At 44.1% G+C, this 17,409-nt stretch overlaps 2 protein-coding genes across 10 annotated transcripts in view; one reads left to right on the forward strand and one right to left on the reverse strand.

The window, feature by feature from the left end:
• The window catches only part of MED8 (mediator complex subunit 8), a 57,658-nt gene extending 48,940 nt beyond the window's left edge, over nt 1-8,718 (reverse strand). Inside the window, exon 1 of one of the 3 annotated variants that reach the window (XM_078659794.1) lies at nt 8,565-8,718. Coding sequence is in view for 2 of the 3 variants with exons in the window: in XM_078659641.1 (XP_078515767.1) it covers nt 807-842 (36 nt within the window). In the remaining variant the exon portion in view is untranslated. Of the gene's footprint in view, nt 1-806; nt 946-8,564 lie in introns of those variants that run through there. The other 2 variants (XM_078659721.1, XM_078659641.1) reach the window with 2 other exon arrangements.
• The window catches only part of SZT2 (SZT2 subunit of KICSTOR complex), an 804,663-nt gene continuing 788,698 nt past the window's right edge, over nt 1,445-17,409 (forward strand). For all 7 annotated transcript variants that reach the window (XM_078659317.1, XM_078659363.1, XM_078659315.1 and 4 more), the window contains exon 1: nt 1,445-2,938. In XM_078659317.1, the coding sequence (XP_078515443.1) occupies nt 2,912-2,938 (27 nt within the window). In that variant the 5' untranslated portion in view covers nt 1,445-2,911. The remainder of the gene's footprint in view (nt 2,939-17,409) is intronic.

Consider the following 17,409-nt stretch of genomic DNA (forward strand, 5'->3'; position numbering starts at 1 on the left):
CGGCGTTGAAACAAACCAGCAGGAATTTAAAAGAATGGTTGGGTTGACGATGACCATGTTTTGATGGGACCAATTATAGCAGCTGTATTGTACATTGTATGCATTCTGTAATTTTCTAAAACCGAATATAAAAAATAAATACATTTTAAAAATAAAAAGAAGCTGGGGGTTTCGGGGTCAAGACAATGCCAGCCTGCCAAGGAATAAAGTGTCAAGCTTGGAAGACTAGAGTATTAAAGAGTTGGGTTGTTCTATGATGCAGGGTCAGATAGTCAAGTGTCAAAGAGTCCGCTTTCAAGTACATCATTTTCACACAGCCTCAATGACTCCTATAATCACAAGACCTCGTGAGCACAAATTTCACAAACCTACCACAACAAATCCATTTGGAAGAAAAGGAAGCACGTTTGACTGATCTACTAACTCTAATCTTGGGTTACGGAGTAGAATGCAACTCGTAGTAAACTCTACATAAATGCAACTTAAAATGATAATAAAGATCAATTGACAGATCTGCATCACCCTATGTTCATGTTATTCCCATCTATGGACGTCAATATGATTACAGCGTCAAAGAGACAGGCTTCACTGTATAGGGGAGCCGAGAAGCATCTTTAACCCTGGCCTGCACTGGGCAGAAGGGCCGACAAAGCCACTGGCAGCTGTACTGAAGCTGTGGTGGAAGGCACTTCATGCCATCTTCATCTCCACCTGCATGCTCCACACTGCAGCCCTGGTTCTCCATGCATGCTTACGGGTTCTCCGGCCCTCACCTGCATGCTCCATGATAGTGGCCTGGCCCTCACCTGCATACCCCCTGCTCCTCCGGCCCTCACCTGCATGCTCCCGGGTGCCCTGGGGTTGTCTCTCGTCCTCCCTCCAGGTACTTTCTGTGTCGCAAGCTTCTCTAGCGCTCACGGTAACATAGAAGACGGACACGCCGCACTTCGCCACGAAGTAGTTGTCGCGGCCGCCATGTTGAAATGTCCTGACACTACTTACTTTCCGTGCGAGTTCTAGGTGTGTTTGAACTCGGCACGGGTCATATCTAGACGAAGATTATATTTATCAGTTAAACGAATACTGCTGTACTGAACTGTCCGTTCTTTGTATTAGTCTTGGTGTCTGAATAATGTATGCTGTCGTATGCCTAAGAAGCTGCAAAACTGCGAACTCATTAAAAGTAACATCGTGAGGACAACGGGGAATCTAGAGGCTGTACGGAGATGAGGTTGACGCCTCTGAAAAAAGTGCTTTAGAGAGTGACGAAGACCATTGTTTCCGAATGGTTACCGCATAACAACCGCCTCACTGAAAACAGTCTGTTATTATGGAAGCAAACGAAGGACTTTATGATTGTATCTGTGCTCGCGGCAGCCATAGTGGAATGGTCTAGGCCTGGCCTTCTTTCTTCTTGAGCACGTTGTGAGGTATAAAGATAGATAGATGTGCTCCTGCCTCTGTCGTGTATCCACGTAAGACTCTCACTGATGTCCCTTTGCAGCCTTTGTATCTGCCCACGAGGGGTGAATACGACTGGAAGGGTTGGACCTCTGTCTGTCAGATCAACTAGTCTACTTCCGGGTCAAGAGAGCAAGTCCTGGGTTAGAGGTGAAAGAGCGGCGGAGGTACGAAGTGCACGGGACTCCAGAGAGAGAAGTGCAGCTGGTGGTGCTCCGAGGCGGGGGAGGAGGGCAGGTGATGTGACAGCCTGCAGGGAAGAGGAGCAGTGTCCCCGAGGCATGGCCAGCTGGGGGAGGGCAGAGAGCGGGGTGTCCTGCAGGTGAAACACGTTACAGTGGACCTCAGCCAGGGTAAATAGAGGGGTGCGCCTGGGAACCCCACAGAGGTTTGGGGGTTTTGGCACAGCCCACCCAGGAAAGAAAGGCCACCACTTGGACCCAGAGAGAAGGCACAGGCGCTCCTGAGAGAGGTGACTGTGGCTCTGAGAGGGCGAACCCTGAGTGAGACAGTCACAGAAAGAAGAGTCCTGGAGTCCCAAGAGAGGGCTCTGTGACCAGCGTGAGTGAGAGAGCCTCGGGTCAGCCAGAGACAAGCACATACAGTAGGGACTGTAAGAGACAGTCTAAGGAGACGAGGACCCAGGGAGAGACAGACGCACCACTGAGGCCACAGGTGACTGCTTGTCAAGGGAAGAGGCCCTGATAAGGGGGCAGCAGGGCGGAGGAGCACACCACGGACGTGTCAGACAACTGCTGGTGCACGGGGAGAGAGGAAGGGCGGTCCTTGGTGTCCAGGCTCGTGACAAGCTGATGACTTGGAGTGCACTAACTTAACTACATATGTCCCAAGCTTGAGCAGCTCAGATAACTTTCCTCAGCCAGTGGGATCCGTACAGGCTGCCCTGATCTCAATGCAGGAAGAGTTAAACCGATCTAAAACCTCAATCACCACAGAAAAAAGTGCACGCGTATTACTCTATGAACATTATTAAGCACAACTTTAATTTCTAAGTTCCACGATCCAGACAGGCAGAAAGCAGACCGTTGCAAACGAGGTGTAGAACATCACCCAGCCGTCGCACCGTGACCCAAAGGAAGAGGAAACCCCACCAGAGAAGTCCATCGACACTCTCCTGTGACCTTACATAAGAGACCCCTGCCTGCTCCAAAGAGGTATTTCCAGTCATTAAAGATGGGAGATCTGTTCTGAAACCGATCCTTGTTTCTATCCGAACATTGGGTGGCCGAAGCCCTCTCCAGGTATAGGCACTGACATTGAAGAGAAACGACTGGGGTCCATCACTAGGACTGACTCTGTGCCTTGCAGAACACAGGGTGACCTCAACCTCCCCAAGGTGTGATACTGTGACCCCCCCAGGAGACGATAGACCGGTTCTCTGCTCAGAGAGGTACCCCGCTGCACACTGAGAGGGGATGAAGCGTTGGACATGGAGGAGAGAGGACCAGAGGCGGAGGTACATTTATGGCGCCCAGTACTCTTTCTTTTATTGCATTCCCATATTATTGTTGTCAGTGCGTTGATCACACTCGCCTGTCCAGCATGATGTCATTATTGTTCGGCACAGTCATTAAAAGTTGGCGATACCGTATGTTTAGACAGTGCAACAGCATGTTTTCTTATCTGCGAGGTACTTACCGAGGGAAGCCATGGATCTTGTATTAAATCATTGATGAGTCAACCTTTCCCGCCCAAAGTATAGAATGTTAGGAGTGCACCTGAGGCTTTCCACAAAGGTTTCGTTGTTCCTTTCAAAATTGTAATAGTGGCACTCCAGTGATCTTATACATATATTAAATTACGACACTTGAAGGGGTTTCCTCATCTCCAGCACATATTCTTTGCCCTTTGGAGACATGCTTCTAACCGAACCACGAGCGGCAAGTAGCAACTACCATCTTGCTACTTTTTGTGAGCCATTTTCTACCACTACTGATTTGCACAGACCTTGACCCAGACAATAATTGGAGGTGAGGGGCGTTTTGCTTCTTTCCTATGTTTTGAAACTTTGGGAACCATCACCCAGTGTCAAACGTGTGGCTGCATGTGCTCCCAACTGATCTGGGTGTTTGGTACTTGATAGAAACTTCGAGTTTACAAAACCTACTTGACTCTCCATGTAGATTGGTCGAGGCCCAGTTCATGGTGAGGTGGTGTTAACGTTGTGTCAGATACCTTATTTAACGGTTAGTTATTACATACAATAAAGATAAGTGCCCAGTTACTACTTTTTCTTTGAAAAGGAATGATGGTTTAGGGAAACCTAAACACTTTAATGGTTATTACTTTAAAAACCAATAACATTTTAATCAACAGTAAAAGACTAATAGTGAATGTTTTATGTCTCCAGTGTAATCTTTCAAGATACCCCAAAAAATAACGAGTTTAAGGTTAGGGCTCAGTTTTGCATTTCTCAGACTGGTTCTTGGTTTGTTCTTTTCACTAAAACAGTTCTAACAGACTAAAATTGTTCAGAACACTGTTGCAACTCTAAATTCTAGTTCTGCATAATAGAGCATGTGTGGCCTCTCGTCATATCCCTTTGCATTGGCTCCCAGTTTCGAAGAAGACTTATTACATTATTTTACATTTTTTTATTTGTAATCCGGCAACGGAGAGCAGAGGTCCAGCTAACTTAATGAAAATTCATGCTGTTGCATTCATTCAAACTTCTTTGATCGGACTACGTGTTGTTCCTTGTATTAGGCGGAAGAGAATAGGTCATGCCTTTTCTTTCCTTGCAGCCCCAGGGTGGAATACACTGCTGATACCTCTACTGGGGAGCTATTTAACTTTCAGATAATATCTTTAGATGTGGTTTTTTCTTGCTATTTATGCTGGTCTTGCTCTTTAAGTAGTTTTTCGCTTTTTTGTTCCCAAGTGGTAATAGAGGGCTTAATACCCAGTTTCATTTGGTAAGTAGCCACGTGCTATCCTATAAGAGACCCACCTCCTGGATTACCCAGGAACTGCCCTGGGTGCTGAAGATTTTGAACATGGAAGTTTATGAAGATGCTGTTGAGTGTCCGATGGCTCGCAGTTACTGGGATGAAGATACTAATGGCATGGGCTGAACAGGGTCTGTTATTTGCACCTCTCTTCTAGGGTGAGAGGTTTTCTTCTGCCATATTTTCCTAAATGAGTAAAACTGTCAAATTAAACTTAATTTATCTTGCTTTTTGACGGCAACAATTTATAGTACACCTTGAGTACAACAGCCATTTTGGAGCCAAATGGTTCTTGCTAATGGGATAGATATCTTGAGAGGTACTGCTCACATTTGCAAAATGTCGATTGCCCTTTGACTGCTGGGTTTTAACATCGGATTTTATAGGCTAATGTAACCACCATTTATGTATTAGGCCATCTTAAACTTAATTTGGATGTCTTTAAATCTGTTGGGCGCAGTTGGAAAATGCCTGCAGCACCAGGCTACTGGTAGCCCTGGCTGTCATTTGCTTAACAAGGTCTGTCAAACTTGTCATCCCTGTATTTTGGGGTAGATGGTAGTGGAGTTGATCAGATTGAACTGGAATGGGGTGGCTTAGATTGGAGTGCTTTAGATGGATGGATTGGGGTAGATGGGAGTAGATTTGGGTGGATTGCGGTAGAGAGGAGTGCAGTAGATCAGGGTAGACTGGGGTAGAATGGAGAGGAGTGGGGTATAGTGGAATGGGGTAGAGTGGAGTGAGGTAAATTGGGTAGATTGAAATGGATTGGGGTAGATTGGAGTGGAGTAGATTGAAGGGAAGTGAAGTAGATTTGGCTGTACTGGAACCAGGTTGATTGGAGTGGAGTGGGTTATATTGGAATGGAGTGTGGTTGATTGGACAGGGATAGATTGGAGTGGGGAAGAGTGGAGCTGAGTAGATTGGGGTAGAGGGGAGCTGGGTAGATTTGGGGGTAGAGTGGAGTGGAGTGGGCTGGAGTAAAGTAGAGTGGGGTAGATTTGGTGGATTGGAGTATGGTGGAGTGGGGGAGATTGGAGTAGTATGGAGTAGGGTGCATTGGAGTGGAGTAGAGTGGGGGTAGATTAGGGTGGCGTGGGGTACACTGGAGTGGAGTAGATTGGGTGGATTAGGATATGGTAGAATGCAGTGGGGTAGAATGGAGTGGAGGAGTGTGGAGAGTGGAGTGGCCTGCTGTGTCGTAGAGTGTCTTACAGTGGGGTGTTGTGTATTGGGATGGTGTGGAGTGGCATGGCATATAGAGGAAGGTCATAAAGTGGAGCAGAGTTTTGTAGAGTGAAGTGGTGTAGAGTGTTGTAGAGAGGAGTAGTGTAAAGTAGAGTGGCATAGTGTGGAGCATGCATGGTGTGATAGCACACTGCCATTACAGACTAGACATTTCCAATTGAAATGGCCATTACATTTGCACAGACATACAGTTTTACTGCGCACAAATGTTAATCTGCGGAAATGTCACTAGCAACTGTATTGATTTGTTTTGATTGTATTAAAATATTTGTTTCCAACACACTTCAGAATTACAAAAAAACTGTGCTTAATTTTTGCTGTTCTCATTCTGATGTATTCTGAACTATCAGCACAGTTCATTTTTAGGTCGAGCCTGGCATGTGCTGCTCAGCGAGACTGCTGTATTGGAGTATGGAATAGAAGCCCTGCCCACTCTCTGCCCATATTTTTTATTGGCTTGGGCCGTTGTCCTTTGTAAATGCTGGCTTGTAATTCTTTAATAGGCTTGTTAGTCCCTCCTTAGTACCGCCTTGTCTTAATTTGTAATTTCCCATGAGAAGGGGCTCTTTTACTTCGGTTGTTACACAGTATGTCTTCTTTAGTCTTTAATCACTATGGGGCCGATTACGATGGTGGAAATTCCGCCACCGCTGGGCCGGCGGTGGTGGAATTCCCACCATCACCCTTAGAATTCCTACCGCCAAATTAGGATGGCGGTGGGAAGGGGAAAGGTACCTCGGCGGACGGAAAGACCGTTCTCTGTGGTCACGCAAGGCGGGCCTTTTCCGCCCGCCTTGCGGGACCAGGTACAAGGGGTCTATGGAGGCGGTGCCGTGCAGGCGGCGCCGTGGTAATTTGGATGCCTGTCTTTTGAGGCGGAGTTCCCGCCGCAAAAAGACAGGCGGAAAATGCCTTTGGGAGCCCGTTGCGGGCCCCCAGGGGGGTGGGGTGCTGCACGTGGGGGGTACCTATAGAACCCCCCTCCATTTGCATGCACAAGGTGGCAGGCACCACACGGTGCCTGCCACGTTGTGCATGTAAATGTAAGACATGTATTTTTACATTGTGGCGGGTTCTGCCACCCGCCACTATGTCAACATACAGGATGCACCGGCCAGTGTGGCGGGCGCATCGTAATTTGTTTTGCGGGACAGCCGCACCTATGGCGGGCGGTCCCTTTTCCAGCAGCAAGTCCGCCCGCCATCGTAATCTGCCCCTATTTTCTTTAAATAGTTTCTCCTCTGCAGGCACAATATGCTTTCTGTTTGTGAAGGGTGCTGCTTTTACTTTAAGTGTGCCTTTAATTGTTTCAGAACTATGCTTTCACCCACAAACGGATATTTTCAATTCTCATCTCTAAGCAGCTGGCGTCTTTTCCAAGACATGGCTTCTCCAGACAACCTTATTTTTAACACAGAAATTTGCCGAGATAATCTCTTTGTCTCGCTCCTCTCTAAACAGGAGGGCAAGCTAGCAAACACGGGCCACTGAGACGCTGCCCCCCCGCCTTCCCTCCCTCCACATCCACAGACATCGACCAGCGCCCATTTGAAAGGGAGTGTGTAACACATTGGTTCATTTGTTTCTCCTCTGGAAGAGAGAGAGACACGCTGCCAGCAGGAGGAAGGGGTGGCAGATGAGGGCGAAATTGTTTCTAGTTGTGTTGTGAAAAAGGAGACGTTTAGCTGTAAAGATTGCTATTGCTCTCCTAAATTGCATATGGGCCCATATGGGTCTTGTTTGGGAACATCGATATTTAGTGAATGTCCATAAATCACAGGATGGGAAGCTTCCCACTGAGACATGACCCTACTTTACAAACTTCAAATAAGTTTATTATTTACAAACCCATATATGGTGTTTTGTATGTACATTTTAGTCTCTCTGAAATCAAAAGGTATCGTGTGAAGGAAAAAAAATGAAACATGATGCATGTTTAATATAAAAGTTTAAATAAACAAGCAGATACCTTTAGCAAAGGCACAAACGTAACGTTGAATAAGAAGACTAAGAGTATCTGCTTGTATTTTTAAACTCACATTTCGCAGATCAGTTGTGCAAATTGAAAGGCAGCGATACTTTTACGCGATCTACAATGAAAATGCTGTAAGTGTTTAGCAAAAGAAAGAGAAAGACGTTTTATCTGTGACTTTGTGCAGGTTGCACGGCAGCGTGTCTCTGTTTGCTAAACTATTACAGTATTTTCATTCTACGTCACCTTATAGCTGATGAATAAGTACTTGCTTGTTGCTTTAAATTTACATGTGTATGGGGGCGTTTGTGTGCCTTGACTGCGTGTCCCTCTTCAAATTGTTTTTTGGGAATGTGCTTTACGGGTCATCTGAAAAGCAGCGTGTCTTTTCGTCCTTATTTACATTTTTAAATTGCAAGCCTTACTTATGTAGGCATAACGTTGCCTATACAAGCAAAATCTGTAATTTAAAAATGTAAATAAATACGAAAAGATGCTGAGAATTGGACGCCAGCGGGACCCGGATTTTTCGCGCTACACAGCAAGTTACTAAGTTACTTACCTAGACTGAAGATACCTTGGCACATTGATGATACCCTGATACTATACTCCCCTACGGGCTTGGGATCATCCTATCTTTTGGACATGCTGGCGGTCCCTATTGTCAGAGGCCGTTTTGACTTTACTTCTCGTCCCAAACTGGACGGATCACGCTGACTTCGTGCTACGAATTTTCTTTTCTTTACAAGACTTCAGCATATCTACTATTTGCCTTTAAGAAGCCCATGCTTGGGCGAAACAGGTTGTCTGTGTATTTGATGCAAACCAAGCGTACTTGAAATAAAGGCATACAAAGACTTCCACAAAAACGTTTACTGATTGTTTTCCAACCTGTACACAGTATTGTCTCTTACCAGTTATCAGCTCGTATTGCCTCTCATCTCCCCTTTATGCTTGATCGTAATTGTGGTTAAGTGGCAGCTGACCATTTGAACGCGGGCAATATCTACAAACCACGTGACTTATCTAGGCAGTGCAGTCTTCTTTAACCCGGCTGCCTTCTCATCCCTGAAAGTACGAAAAGACACTTTACTTTTCAGATGCCCTAAAAAACTGTTTGAAGAGAGACACGCAGTCTTTCAACTGGCACCATTCATTTAGCCATTGGGGGACCTGTTTGACGCTATAGAAACAAGCATTTGCAATGCAATAGGTCTTGCATTTGCGAGAGTTTGTTATTTGTATTGTAAATGGCAATGCCTTTTATTTATGTTTTAAAAACACATAAATAAAAGGCATTGTCATTTAACAGTGCCAATAGCTCAAAGTTTTGCAAATGCGAGACCTATTGCATTGCAGATGCTGCTTGTTGTGTGCTAGGAAAGGTAACATCCTACAGCTTGTCCTCTGGCATGGGTACTCAACAGGATAGATTGTCATATAAATTCTCTTACTTTGAAGTAAGCGAAAGAAAAGTAAACACCAAGTTTCCTCGGAATACAAAGCCTGACTTTTGAACGCTGTCTTTGAATGCACAGCAAATGAGACAAGATAAAAACAAGAATTAAAGACCTGTTTACAGATAGCAAGTACTCACGGTAGAGAAAAAATCAAGCTGGACAGCCTTAAACAACAAGCAAGCGACTGAGCCAGCTAGGAAAGAAGCACTCTGTAGAGTAGCTCCAAAAAAAGAAAAAAATAGCTACCAAAAGTGCTAGCAGTGTAAGAACACTGGGGTAGAGGTCACATGCAAGAAGAGGGAAGTGACAACTGCAGATCTAACCAGAAGGAAGCAAGCAATTGAGAGTGGCTTTGAAGCCCACCAATGGTAAGTAATGGGAGGGCTCCAAGCCTACTAACAGTAAACAAAATATCTAAAAAAGGCAGCACATGTGCTATCTACGCAAAACCTAAAAAGGAAGTAACTTGATTATTGAATTGAAATAGAATTGCACAACATGAAACCAGAAAATCTAGGATCAATCACGGCTTCCCCACTTGATCCAACTGTTTGATCCTAGGCAATCGCATAATTTCGCTTTACCACCTTTTTGTTTCTTCTTTATGAGCGAAAGGAGCATCTTGAAGTACATGAGTTCAGGATATGGGCTGTACAAACCTCTTGTGGTTGCCCAAGTATAATAACCCAAGCCTCCCAGAGGGTTCCACATGGCAACTGACTTGCCTCTTAGTTCACTATTGGCATTGTTGTCAGGGTGTGAGGAGGCATGAATATTACTACTCATTTAAATAAAATACTTCTGAATAGACTATTCTGATGTACTAATGTGTAACGCTTCTGCATGTTGATGAAATAGACTTTTTGACTTTTTGGGGGACTTTATCATATTTTTACACATTTGTTGCAAGATGATATAAAAAAGTTAATGTGTTCCAAAAGTTAAATTTTGCAGGGCTCCTTATTTGCTTCTTTTCTTTTACTTCAGTTAGCCTGTAAATAAACGAATTCCCGTTTATTTAACATATTTTTGAATGCTTGTGCTTTCTGAAGTAAACAGCAGCCCAGTGCAGCCATTCAGCTGTGGGCTACATGTGAAGGTCAGGCGGGCCTTGCTTTAAGTACCACGGGTTTAGACGATACTTAAGGGTCCTTCATAGAACTGGACGGGCCTTCATTGAACTAAAAGGTCATGTACAGACTGTTCATTGCTTCCACTTAGAAGATTTTAGTTTATCCATTTTTCTAGCCATTAATTACTAACAACGGAAGGAGTGCTTTAGTAGAGCAATGAGGGTTGCAATAGTGCCGTGAAATTCCGGGGTATATTTTGGGGCAGTGAAGGGGCGGGGCTAGAATAATTGCTGTGCCAAGCGCCAGTCATTTCTTTGGTGATTTACTGCCAGCACTTGAGGTTGTCATTGCGAATAGTCTTCACTAAACGTTGAGTGTTGACGTGCTCGCGCTGGTAGTACCCACGGCTTCTTTAGCTCCCAAGATTACATTCAATGCATATGTGCTGTATAGAAGATAGGTGTCAATCAATCAATCAATCAGGATTTATAAAGTGCGGCCAATCATCCTTTAAGGTATCCAGGTGCCTGCAGGTCCCGTTGTCATGGATACGACAGGATTAGCAATGTATCACATAGTCAAGCTGGTTGATGCAAAGAGGAGAGCTGGACTGGCTCCCTTGTAGATTTCCTCTTGGCTTTCACTGATTTAACTCAAAGAGCTGCATTGTTTGTATTGTATTCTGTTCCTCCTGATTCAAGGAACAACACTTAGTCCGATCAAAACAGTTTGGGTGAATGAATCGCCATGAATTTTGAATAGAAGTAAGCTGGGCATTTACGCAGCACAGCCCGATGACCGATACAAAGACTCTTACAAATGTCTTATTCGAAACTGGGAGGCAATGCAAAAAGATACAATGTGGGGGTAATAAATATTCTACAATGTTGACCTAGGTAGCAGCCTGGCCACCGATAACCTCAGAGTGTCAGAGAATGGCCTCAGTGAAGGGAACAGGTATCACAGGTGGCCAGAAGTAGAGCTGGGCACCTTAAGTCTAAAGAGCTGTGCCCCTATCCCAAAGCTAGTCATGGGACACTGATGAACCGTCTCAACCACCACACCTGGCATATTATTTAAAAAGTAAGATTAAAGATACACACTTCCCTCCCGTGGAGTTTTCCTCATAGAATTGAAAATTATGAGAAAGCAACTGACCCCCAGATCCACGATCAGCACTAGCTTCAGTGTAAGTAGTAGCATCAGTTGACTGGGCTCCTCACTCTGCTTGCTTGGCATCAGTGCTTGTCACTCAGCACCGGCGATCCCTTAAAGTTCTGAGCCCCACAGCTCAGCTGTACACTGGAAACAAGGTCACCGGGTGACGCGCACCATGCGCAGGTAGGTAGTGTGACTGTTGGCTGGGTGGCAGTGGCCTCCATGTCCTTCAGCTGGAGTATAGGATGAACATGAAGACTCCCTGCCATATGTATTTCTTTGGGTTCCAAACATATGGGTGCTAAGCCCAACTCTTCTGTGATTGTGCTGCAAGGACCTTCCGATCTATGATCTACTCCAATATCCTCCTATCGCCCACTGAGACCTGCCGCTCCTGGCACTCTACAAGCTCCAGTAGGTAGGCCAGATAACTGGGAGACGCAGAGAAAGGAGGTCGGAGGGCTGCTGAGCATCACACCATATCCCATTACAATATTTATCACTGTGATGCCAGTTACAGAGTAGGGCCAATAAATCTCTTTAGGGCCCAGGCCCTTTACAGCCCAGGATCTTTAATGCTCATTTTCCACTCAGTGATATTTTTCAGAATGCGTTAATTTTTGTGAGATGTCATATTATTTTAATAACTTCACCACTTTCACAAGTATCATTTCCTAGGATGTTATTATATTCAACACATCCTGTCCTTTTACACCCTCTTTGAATTAAGTAAAAAAGATCATTAATAAACGAAGGAACATACTAAATAGCGGTGGACTGAACGTAGAGAGACCATGGTATGCCTTCAAATGTAATAGTAACTTACGGGCGCATTAGTTCATACTGGACCTGCAAGAACTAAACCACCAGTGCGTCTGACCAAGTGCTGGGGCCTTCCTCTGGTCCTCTGACATTACCTATGTGGTTCATATAGCGTGTGCCATCTAACCACCCCCACCAATGAAGTATATCTGGGACCAGCAGGAAAGTGGATGCTATTGAAACACACTAATTGTAATACAAACAACTGCATTTACCTTATCCAGTGTCTGTCGTTTTGCAGTATGTTAGTAGGAGAACCAGACCAATGCAAACTTGCATCAACAAACACAGAAGTAATGTTCGATTCCACCAGATCATGACAAAAAAGAGTGCCCATTTTCTAACGGAATGACACCCCCCGAATTATAATCAGTGGGTTATTTTGGAGACCAAACAAAATAGAGTTGATGTTCAGGGAAAACGGTTCGAAAAGAACAACGCTGGATTTTCAATTTGAATAACTACATCAATGACTCCAATGATCATATTCTCTGGGGCAAGCTGTCTCAGACTCTGACTCAAGTCAAAATTAAAGTCCTATTCTGCGGCAAGGAGAACTTTAAAAGAGTATACTCTTATGTCCTTTTACTGAACTCAGTAATTAATAGATCCAAAGAACTGTGGGAATTGGGAGCACATTCCAATTTGAGCAGAAATAATCCTTCTTCCATACCATTTTTTTAATAGTCCTCAGGGGCATAATTTAATCAACACCAATGGATGATGATACTTGGAACGTGTCCAATTTGGGTTAAGACCATTCTGCGAATCCCATCCTAATTATTATGGTGTAATGAGAACATGATGGCATGTACACACTAACTTTTCATTCTCCTTTTCAAATTGCACGGATTTTACATTGTTTACAACTTTTATATCGCACCAAGATTAAAGCATATTTAACAGTCTTTTCCCTGTAGTTCCTTATTGGTTTATCTGTACCAATTTTGATGATCGTTGACCCTAGTACAGACTTCTTTTACATAATAAAAGAGTCATACATTACTACCGTCTAAGATGGCGACTGCTGGTGTACATGCATATCACGCTACGTAATGACATCACCGCATATGCAACATCCTTTGACTAAGCCTGGGCGCAATTTTGTGAAGTGCAAAAAAAATTCTGCAGCACTACGTGGAGCTCTGCAAGCAGCGGAGTTACTGTAGATAAATGCGGTTTGCAGTGATTTTCAGTACCAGGTGCTTGTCCGCACTGTGCAGCCATCGCGAACGGCACCTTGCACAGTGCAAGCAGGCGCTGCTTCCTTTCTGCCCCTCTGGTAGATTTTTACTCGAGCGGCAGCTTTCTCAATGCAACCGGATGGTTTCTCAATGCGAGCGGTCACGAGCATACGCGACCACTCGCAATGAAAAATCTGACCGCCCGCGTTGAGAAATCTCGCCGGGAGGCCCGCTCACCAACTAGCTGTTGACGATCGCAAAGGAGGAAAAATCTCCCTGGTAGGTGGATTTTCCTTGCTCGCGCTCGCCAACTTGACATTGATGAATATGAGTGAGGGGAAAAAACTCCACTCTGCATAGTTTTTCGGAACTCCGCGAGCTCCCCGTAACGTGGAGTGCGGAAAACTCCGCGAGCGGAGTTCACCGCCCAGACTTGCCTTTGACCTCAACAGTCCTGCATTTAGTGACTAGGACTCCCAGGGTTCAACATTTTTCAGAGACATAGAAGACAGGTAGGCATAACGGCCAGGGGATAACTCCCTGGAAATAAGTACCGGTCTTGCAAGAGAGTTTCACACCAAGAAGAATAGATGAGGGACTTGTATTAAAATATTCTCTCCTTCTATAGATGACCGGGCAATAGTCTGATCTCCACATACTCTAAGGGCCCCGTTAATTAGAGCTCAAGAGCGAGAATTTAACGTGGCGATGAAGGTTCATGAATAATGAGTCACTTCTTAGGAGAGTAGTTATACTGTTCGTGACATCCCAGTTATTCCTCTGCATGAGTATTGATCACGTATTTCAATATGTTGGTTGTATTGTGTACTTCCAATATGCTTATGAGCATTCCGAAATTAACATGATAGCAGAAACAGTTTTTCCATTTATTTTATGTTTGTCATGTCTGTTTTCTTATTATCAATCTATCTATGTGCTGTTTTTGTTAGACTGTGTCACTAGTGTAGTTGATGTGTTACAATCCTACTGCAAAAAAATGCAATTGGGAGAAGCCAGTGATGCAGTCAATGGTGACAAAAACAGACAAGCCGAATCTAGCAACAGCAGAGCATTCCCTAGCCACATGTAAAAAGTCATCAGCTCGGGCACCACCAGGCATGCAATGGGGGCTGCTAACCAGTCCCTTACTATGTAAGGAATCAGACTGTCTGGTATATTCTGTGTAAAAACTTCATGTGAATCGATGTGAATGAGTGGAGTAGAGCAAAATTATTGAAAAGATTGATAACTCACTTTGTTCCTTAAATTCAGACTAAGGTTTTCTGCCCACCCATGCACAGATCTTGACCCAGTTTCCAATACAGACATTGAAGTCTTTTACTGTATAACTGATGCTAATATTTTTTCCCTCACAACCATCCTTTCAAGTTGCGTCTTCTCCACTCATCCTCCAGAGAAATATTCACCCAACTGTTTTTCACCCCAACCAACTAGGAATCCGTCTAGAATTAGGCTTCTGTTCTCTGAATAATTCAAAGGGAGAATGACTAGTGGTGGCATGAGGAGCCAAACAATCGGATAATAGATAACCAGACAGTCTTGTTCCTCTTTGTAAATGTAAATGTAAATGTATTTATATAGCGCAAATCACCGACCCGGTATCTAAGCGCTTGCTTAGGGAACCCGTCCTGGTATTCCCCTGTGAGATACCCCGTCAGGGTATCCACAAGGTGAAAGCCAGGCATCCCGCCGCGAGGGGCCGTAGACCAGTGTAGACCAGAGGATTTAGATACCTGTTAGCTCCCCTTGATGGTTTTGTTGAAACTCTTCACCATCCCTTTGGTCTCTAGGTGATAGAAAGATGATTTCTTGTTGGTAATGTCTTACACGTGAAAAAACTGCTCCAGCTCACAATAACAAAATTAAATTTTGTATCAGCCATCATGGCTGTTAAGAACACATTCATTGTTGAAAAGGCTCTCTAGAAACCATATTATTGCTTCTGACAAATTGTCACTTGCACCCAAAGTCTGGTCATCTGGAAAACATATCTGCCACCACGAACTGGTAGCTTGTAGAATTATACACCCTTAATGGCCCTACCTAGGCAATAGCTATTTTCTACCACGGACCATCCAGTAAATCTCTAAAAGCCATTGGAACGGTCTTTATTTTGTACATTTTGTCATTCTCTCTACACTCGTAACACTCTCTAATACTTCTTTATATCTCTAATCAAAATCAGAGCAAATTTTCCAGCTTGGTTTTGAATCTTCCTAAAAGGCCCTCTTTAGCAATGTCTATGAAGACCAATCCATCATGTATGGATAACTCCTTTTTAACCACCCAATATGGTCGGAAAACCCTAATAAAGTATCTCCTCTCCGACACCCCTCAATGAGGAACTGGAGTCATGAAACTAAAGCCCCTGTGAGAGAGCACTTCCAGTCACAGGGAAAACACTTTTTCCCGACCTCACCTATTTCACCACATAAACACTTGCATCAACCTCTACCTTTGCATTTTTCAAGAGATAGTATGCTGTGCTGTTATTGGCTGGTGCAATATATTCAGCTTCAAATGTATACTCCCGTAATTCCACAACCCACTTCCTGATCCTGGCCAACTCAATGTGCAAACCTTCTCAAGAGAAAATCTCTTGCAAATGCTTGGGATTAGTCCAAACTGAGAGCACACTGCCCCAGAGAAAGTATCTGCATTTTTTGATGGTCTGACAAACAGTCAAAGTCTTGATGAGGGAGTAGTTGGTTTACGCACCCTTGAGGTGCTAAATGGGGGACACCATTTTACCTTCTTCTCCCTCATCAGCTTGCAGGAGCACAGCTCTGAGACCCTTACTGCTCACATCTGTGATTACGCTTGTCTCCTTACCCAGAACAAATGCCTGTAAATCTAGAGCCCAATTATATTTTCTCCCTTCCCCTTCTCCTTATTCAACATCATGGCTGCATCTTTAAGGTTTTCTAGAATAGTACACACTGTCCCAATATATTCTCTTCAGATCGAACTAATCACCAGAAAACACCCCTTGCATATTACATAAGACTGATTTCATGCATCTCTGAAAAATAGAGGGGGCTGAAACCAGGTTAAATAGCATCTTGCAAAATGCAAAAGCACACTTGATGGTTACAAAAAAAGTGAGATCTTTGGGAACAGGATGCAATCTGATCTGATGGTAATCATATGCAAGGTCCAAGGTCCCTTGCATCTGCTAGCGTGGACATAATCTCATTTATGTTTGGTAATGAGTACCTATCAACAATAAACTCTTTGTTCATTGCCCTTAGATCAACACGTAGTTGTATTGTTCCACTGCCCTTCCTTACCGTAACTCCAGGGGCTAACCATTCATTCACCTCCACATGCCTGATAACTCCCGCTTGCTCCAATCTCTCCAACTCCTTTCGCGTGGCATTCTGAATGCTTAAAGGCATTCTTCTAATTGGGGTAGTACTGGATGCTGCTCCTGCTTTAAGTCTGATGTGCGTGTTTCGTCACACAACCCACATCCTTGGTGAAAACGTAGGGAAAATATTGGCATTATCAGCACAGCCCTCTAACATATGACGTACGCAGACCAAATATTTTTGATTGGGCCAACCCAGAATGTTACTTCTGAGAGCCACATAGATTTGCCCAGGCATCCCCGGCTCTGGTACTCCATGTTATTGTTGGTTTCCAAAAGAAAGCTTAGTTACATTGTTTTTGCGTTTATGATCAGTCACAAATTTAATCATAGTAATTTATACAAGTTGTAATATTCATTTATATGTTCGCATATGAATATGCTGTTTACATATATAATTTTCATAACAACATTGCCTTCACACATCTCGTGCACTGGGTAAATTGCTATGTAAACCATTAATGTACAAGAAAAAATACACCTTTATTATTAACTTCTGAGGCTCAGTAATTGGATTGCCCTAATTGTCGCTATTAGTATGTGCTCTTCTGGGGGGCGAGCTATCTAGATCATGTCCTAGTCCCATCCGAAAATAGAGCAGAAGGAGGGGGTGGAAAAAAGGAGCAGGTGGGAGAGTAGGACATCCCCATCATCAATTAGGTAATTTTCCT

The sequence above is a fragment of the Lissotriton helveticus genome, chromosome 1_1 (assembly GCF_964261635.1).
Source record: "Lissotriton helveticus chromosome 1_1, aLisHel1.1, whole genome shotgun sequence".
Lineage (NCBI taxonomy): Eukaryota > Metazoa > Chordata > Amphibia > Caudata > Salamandridae > Lissotriton > Lissotriton helveticus.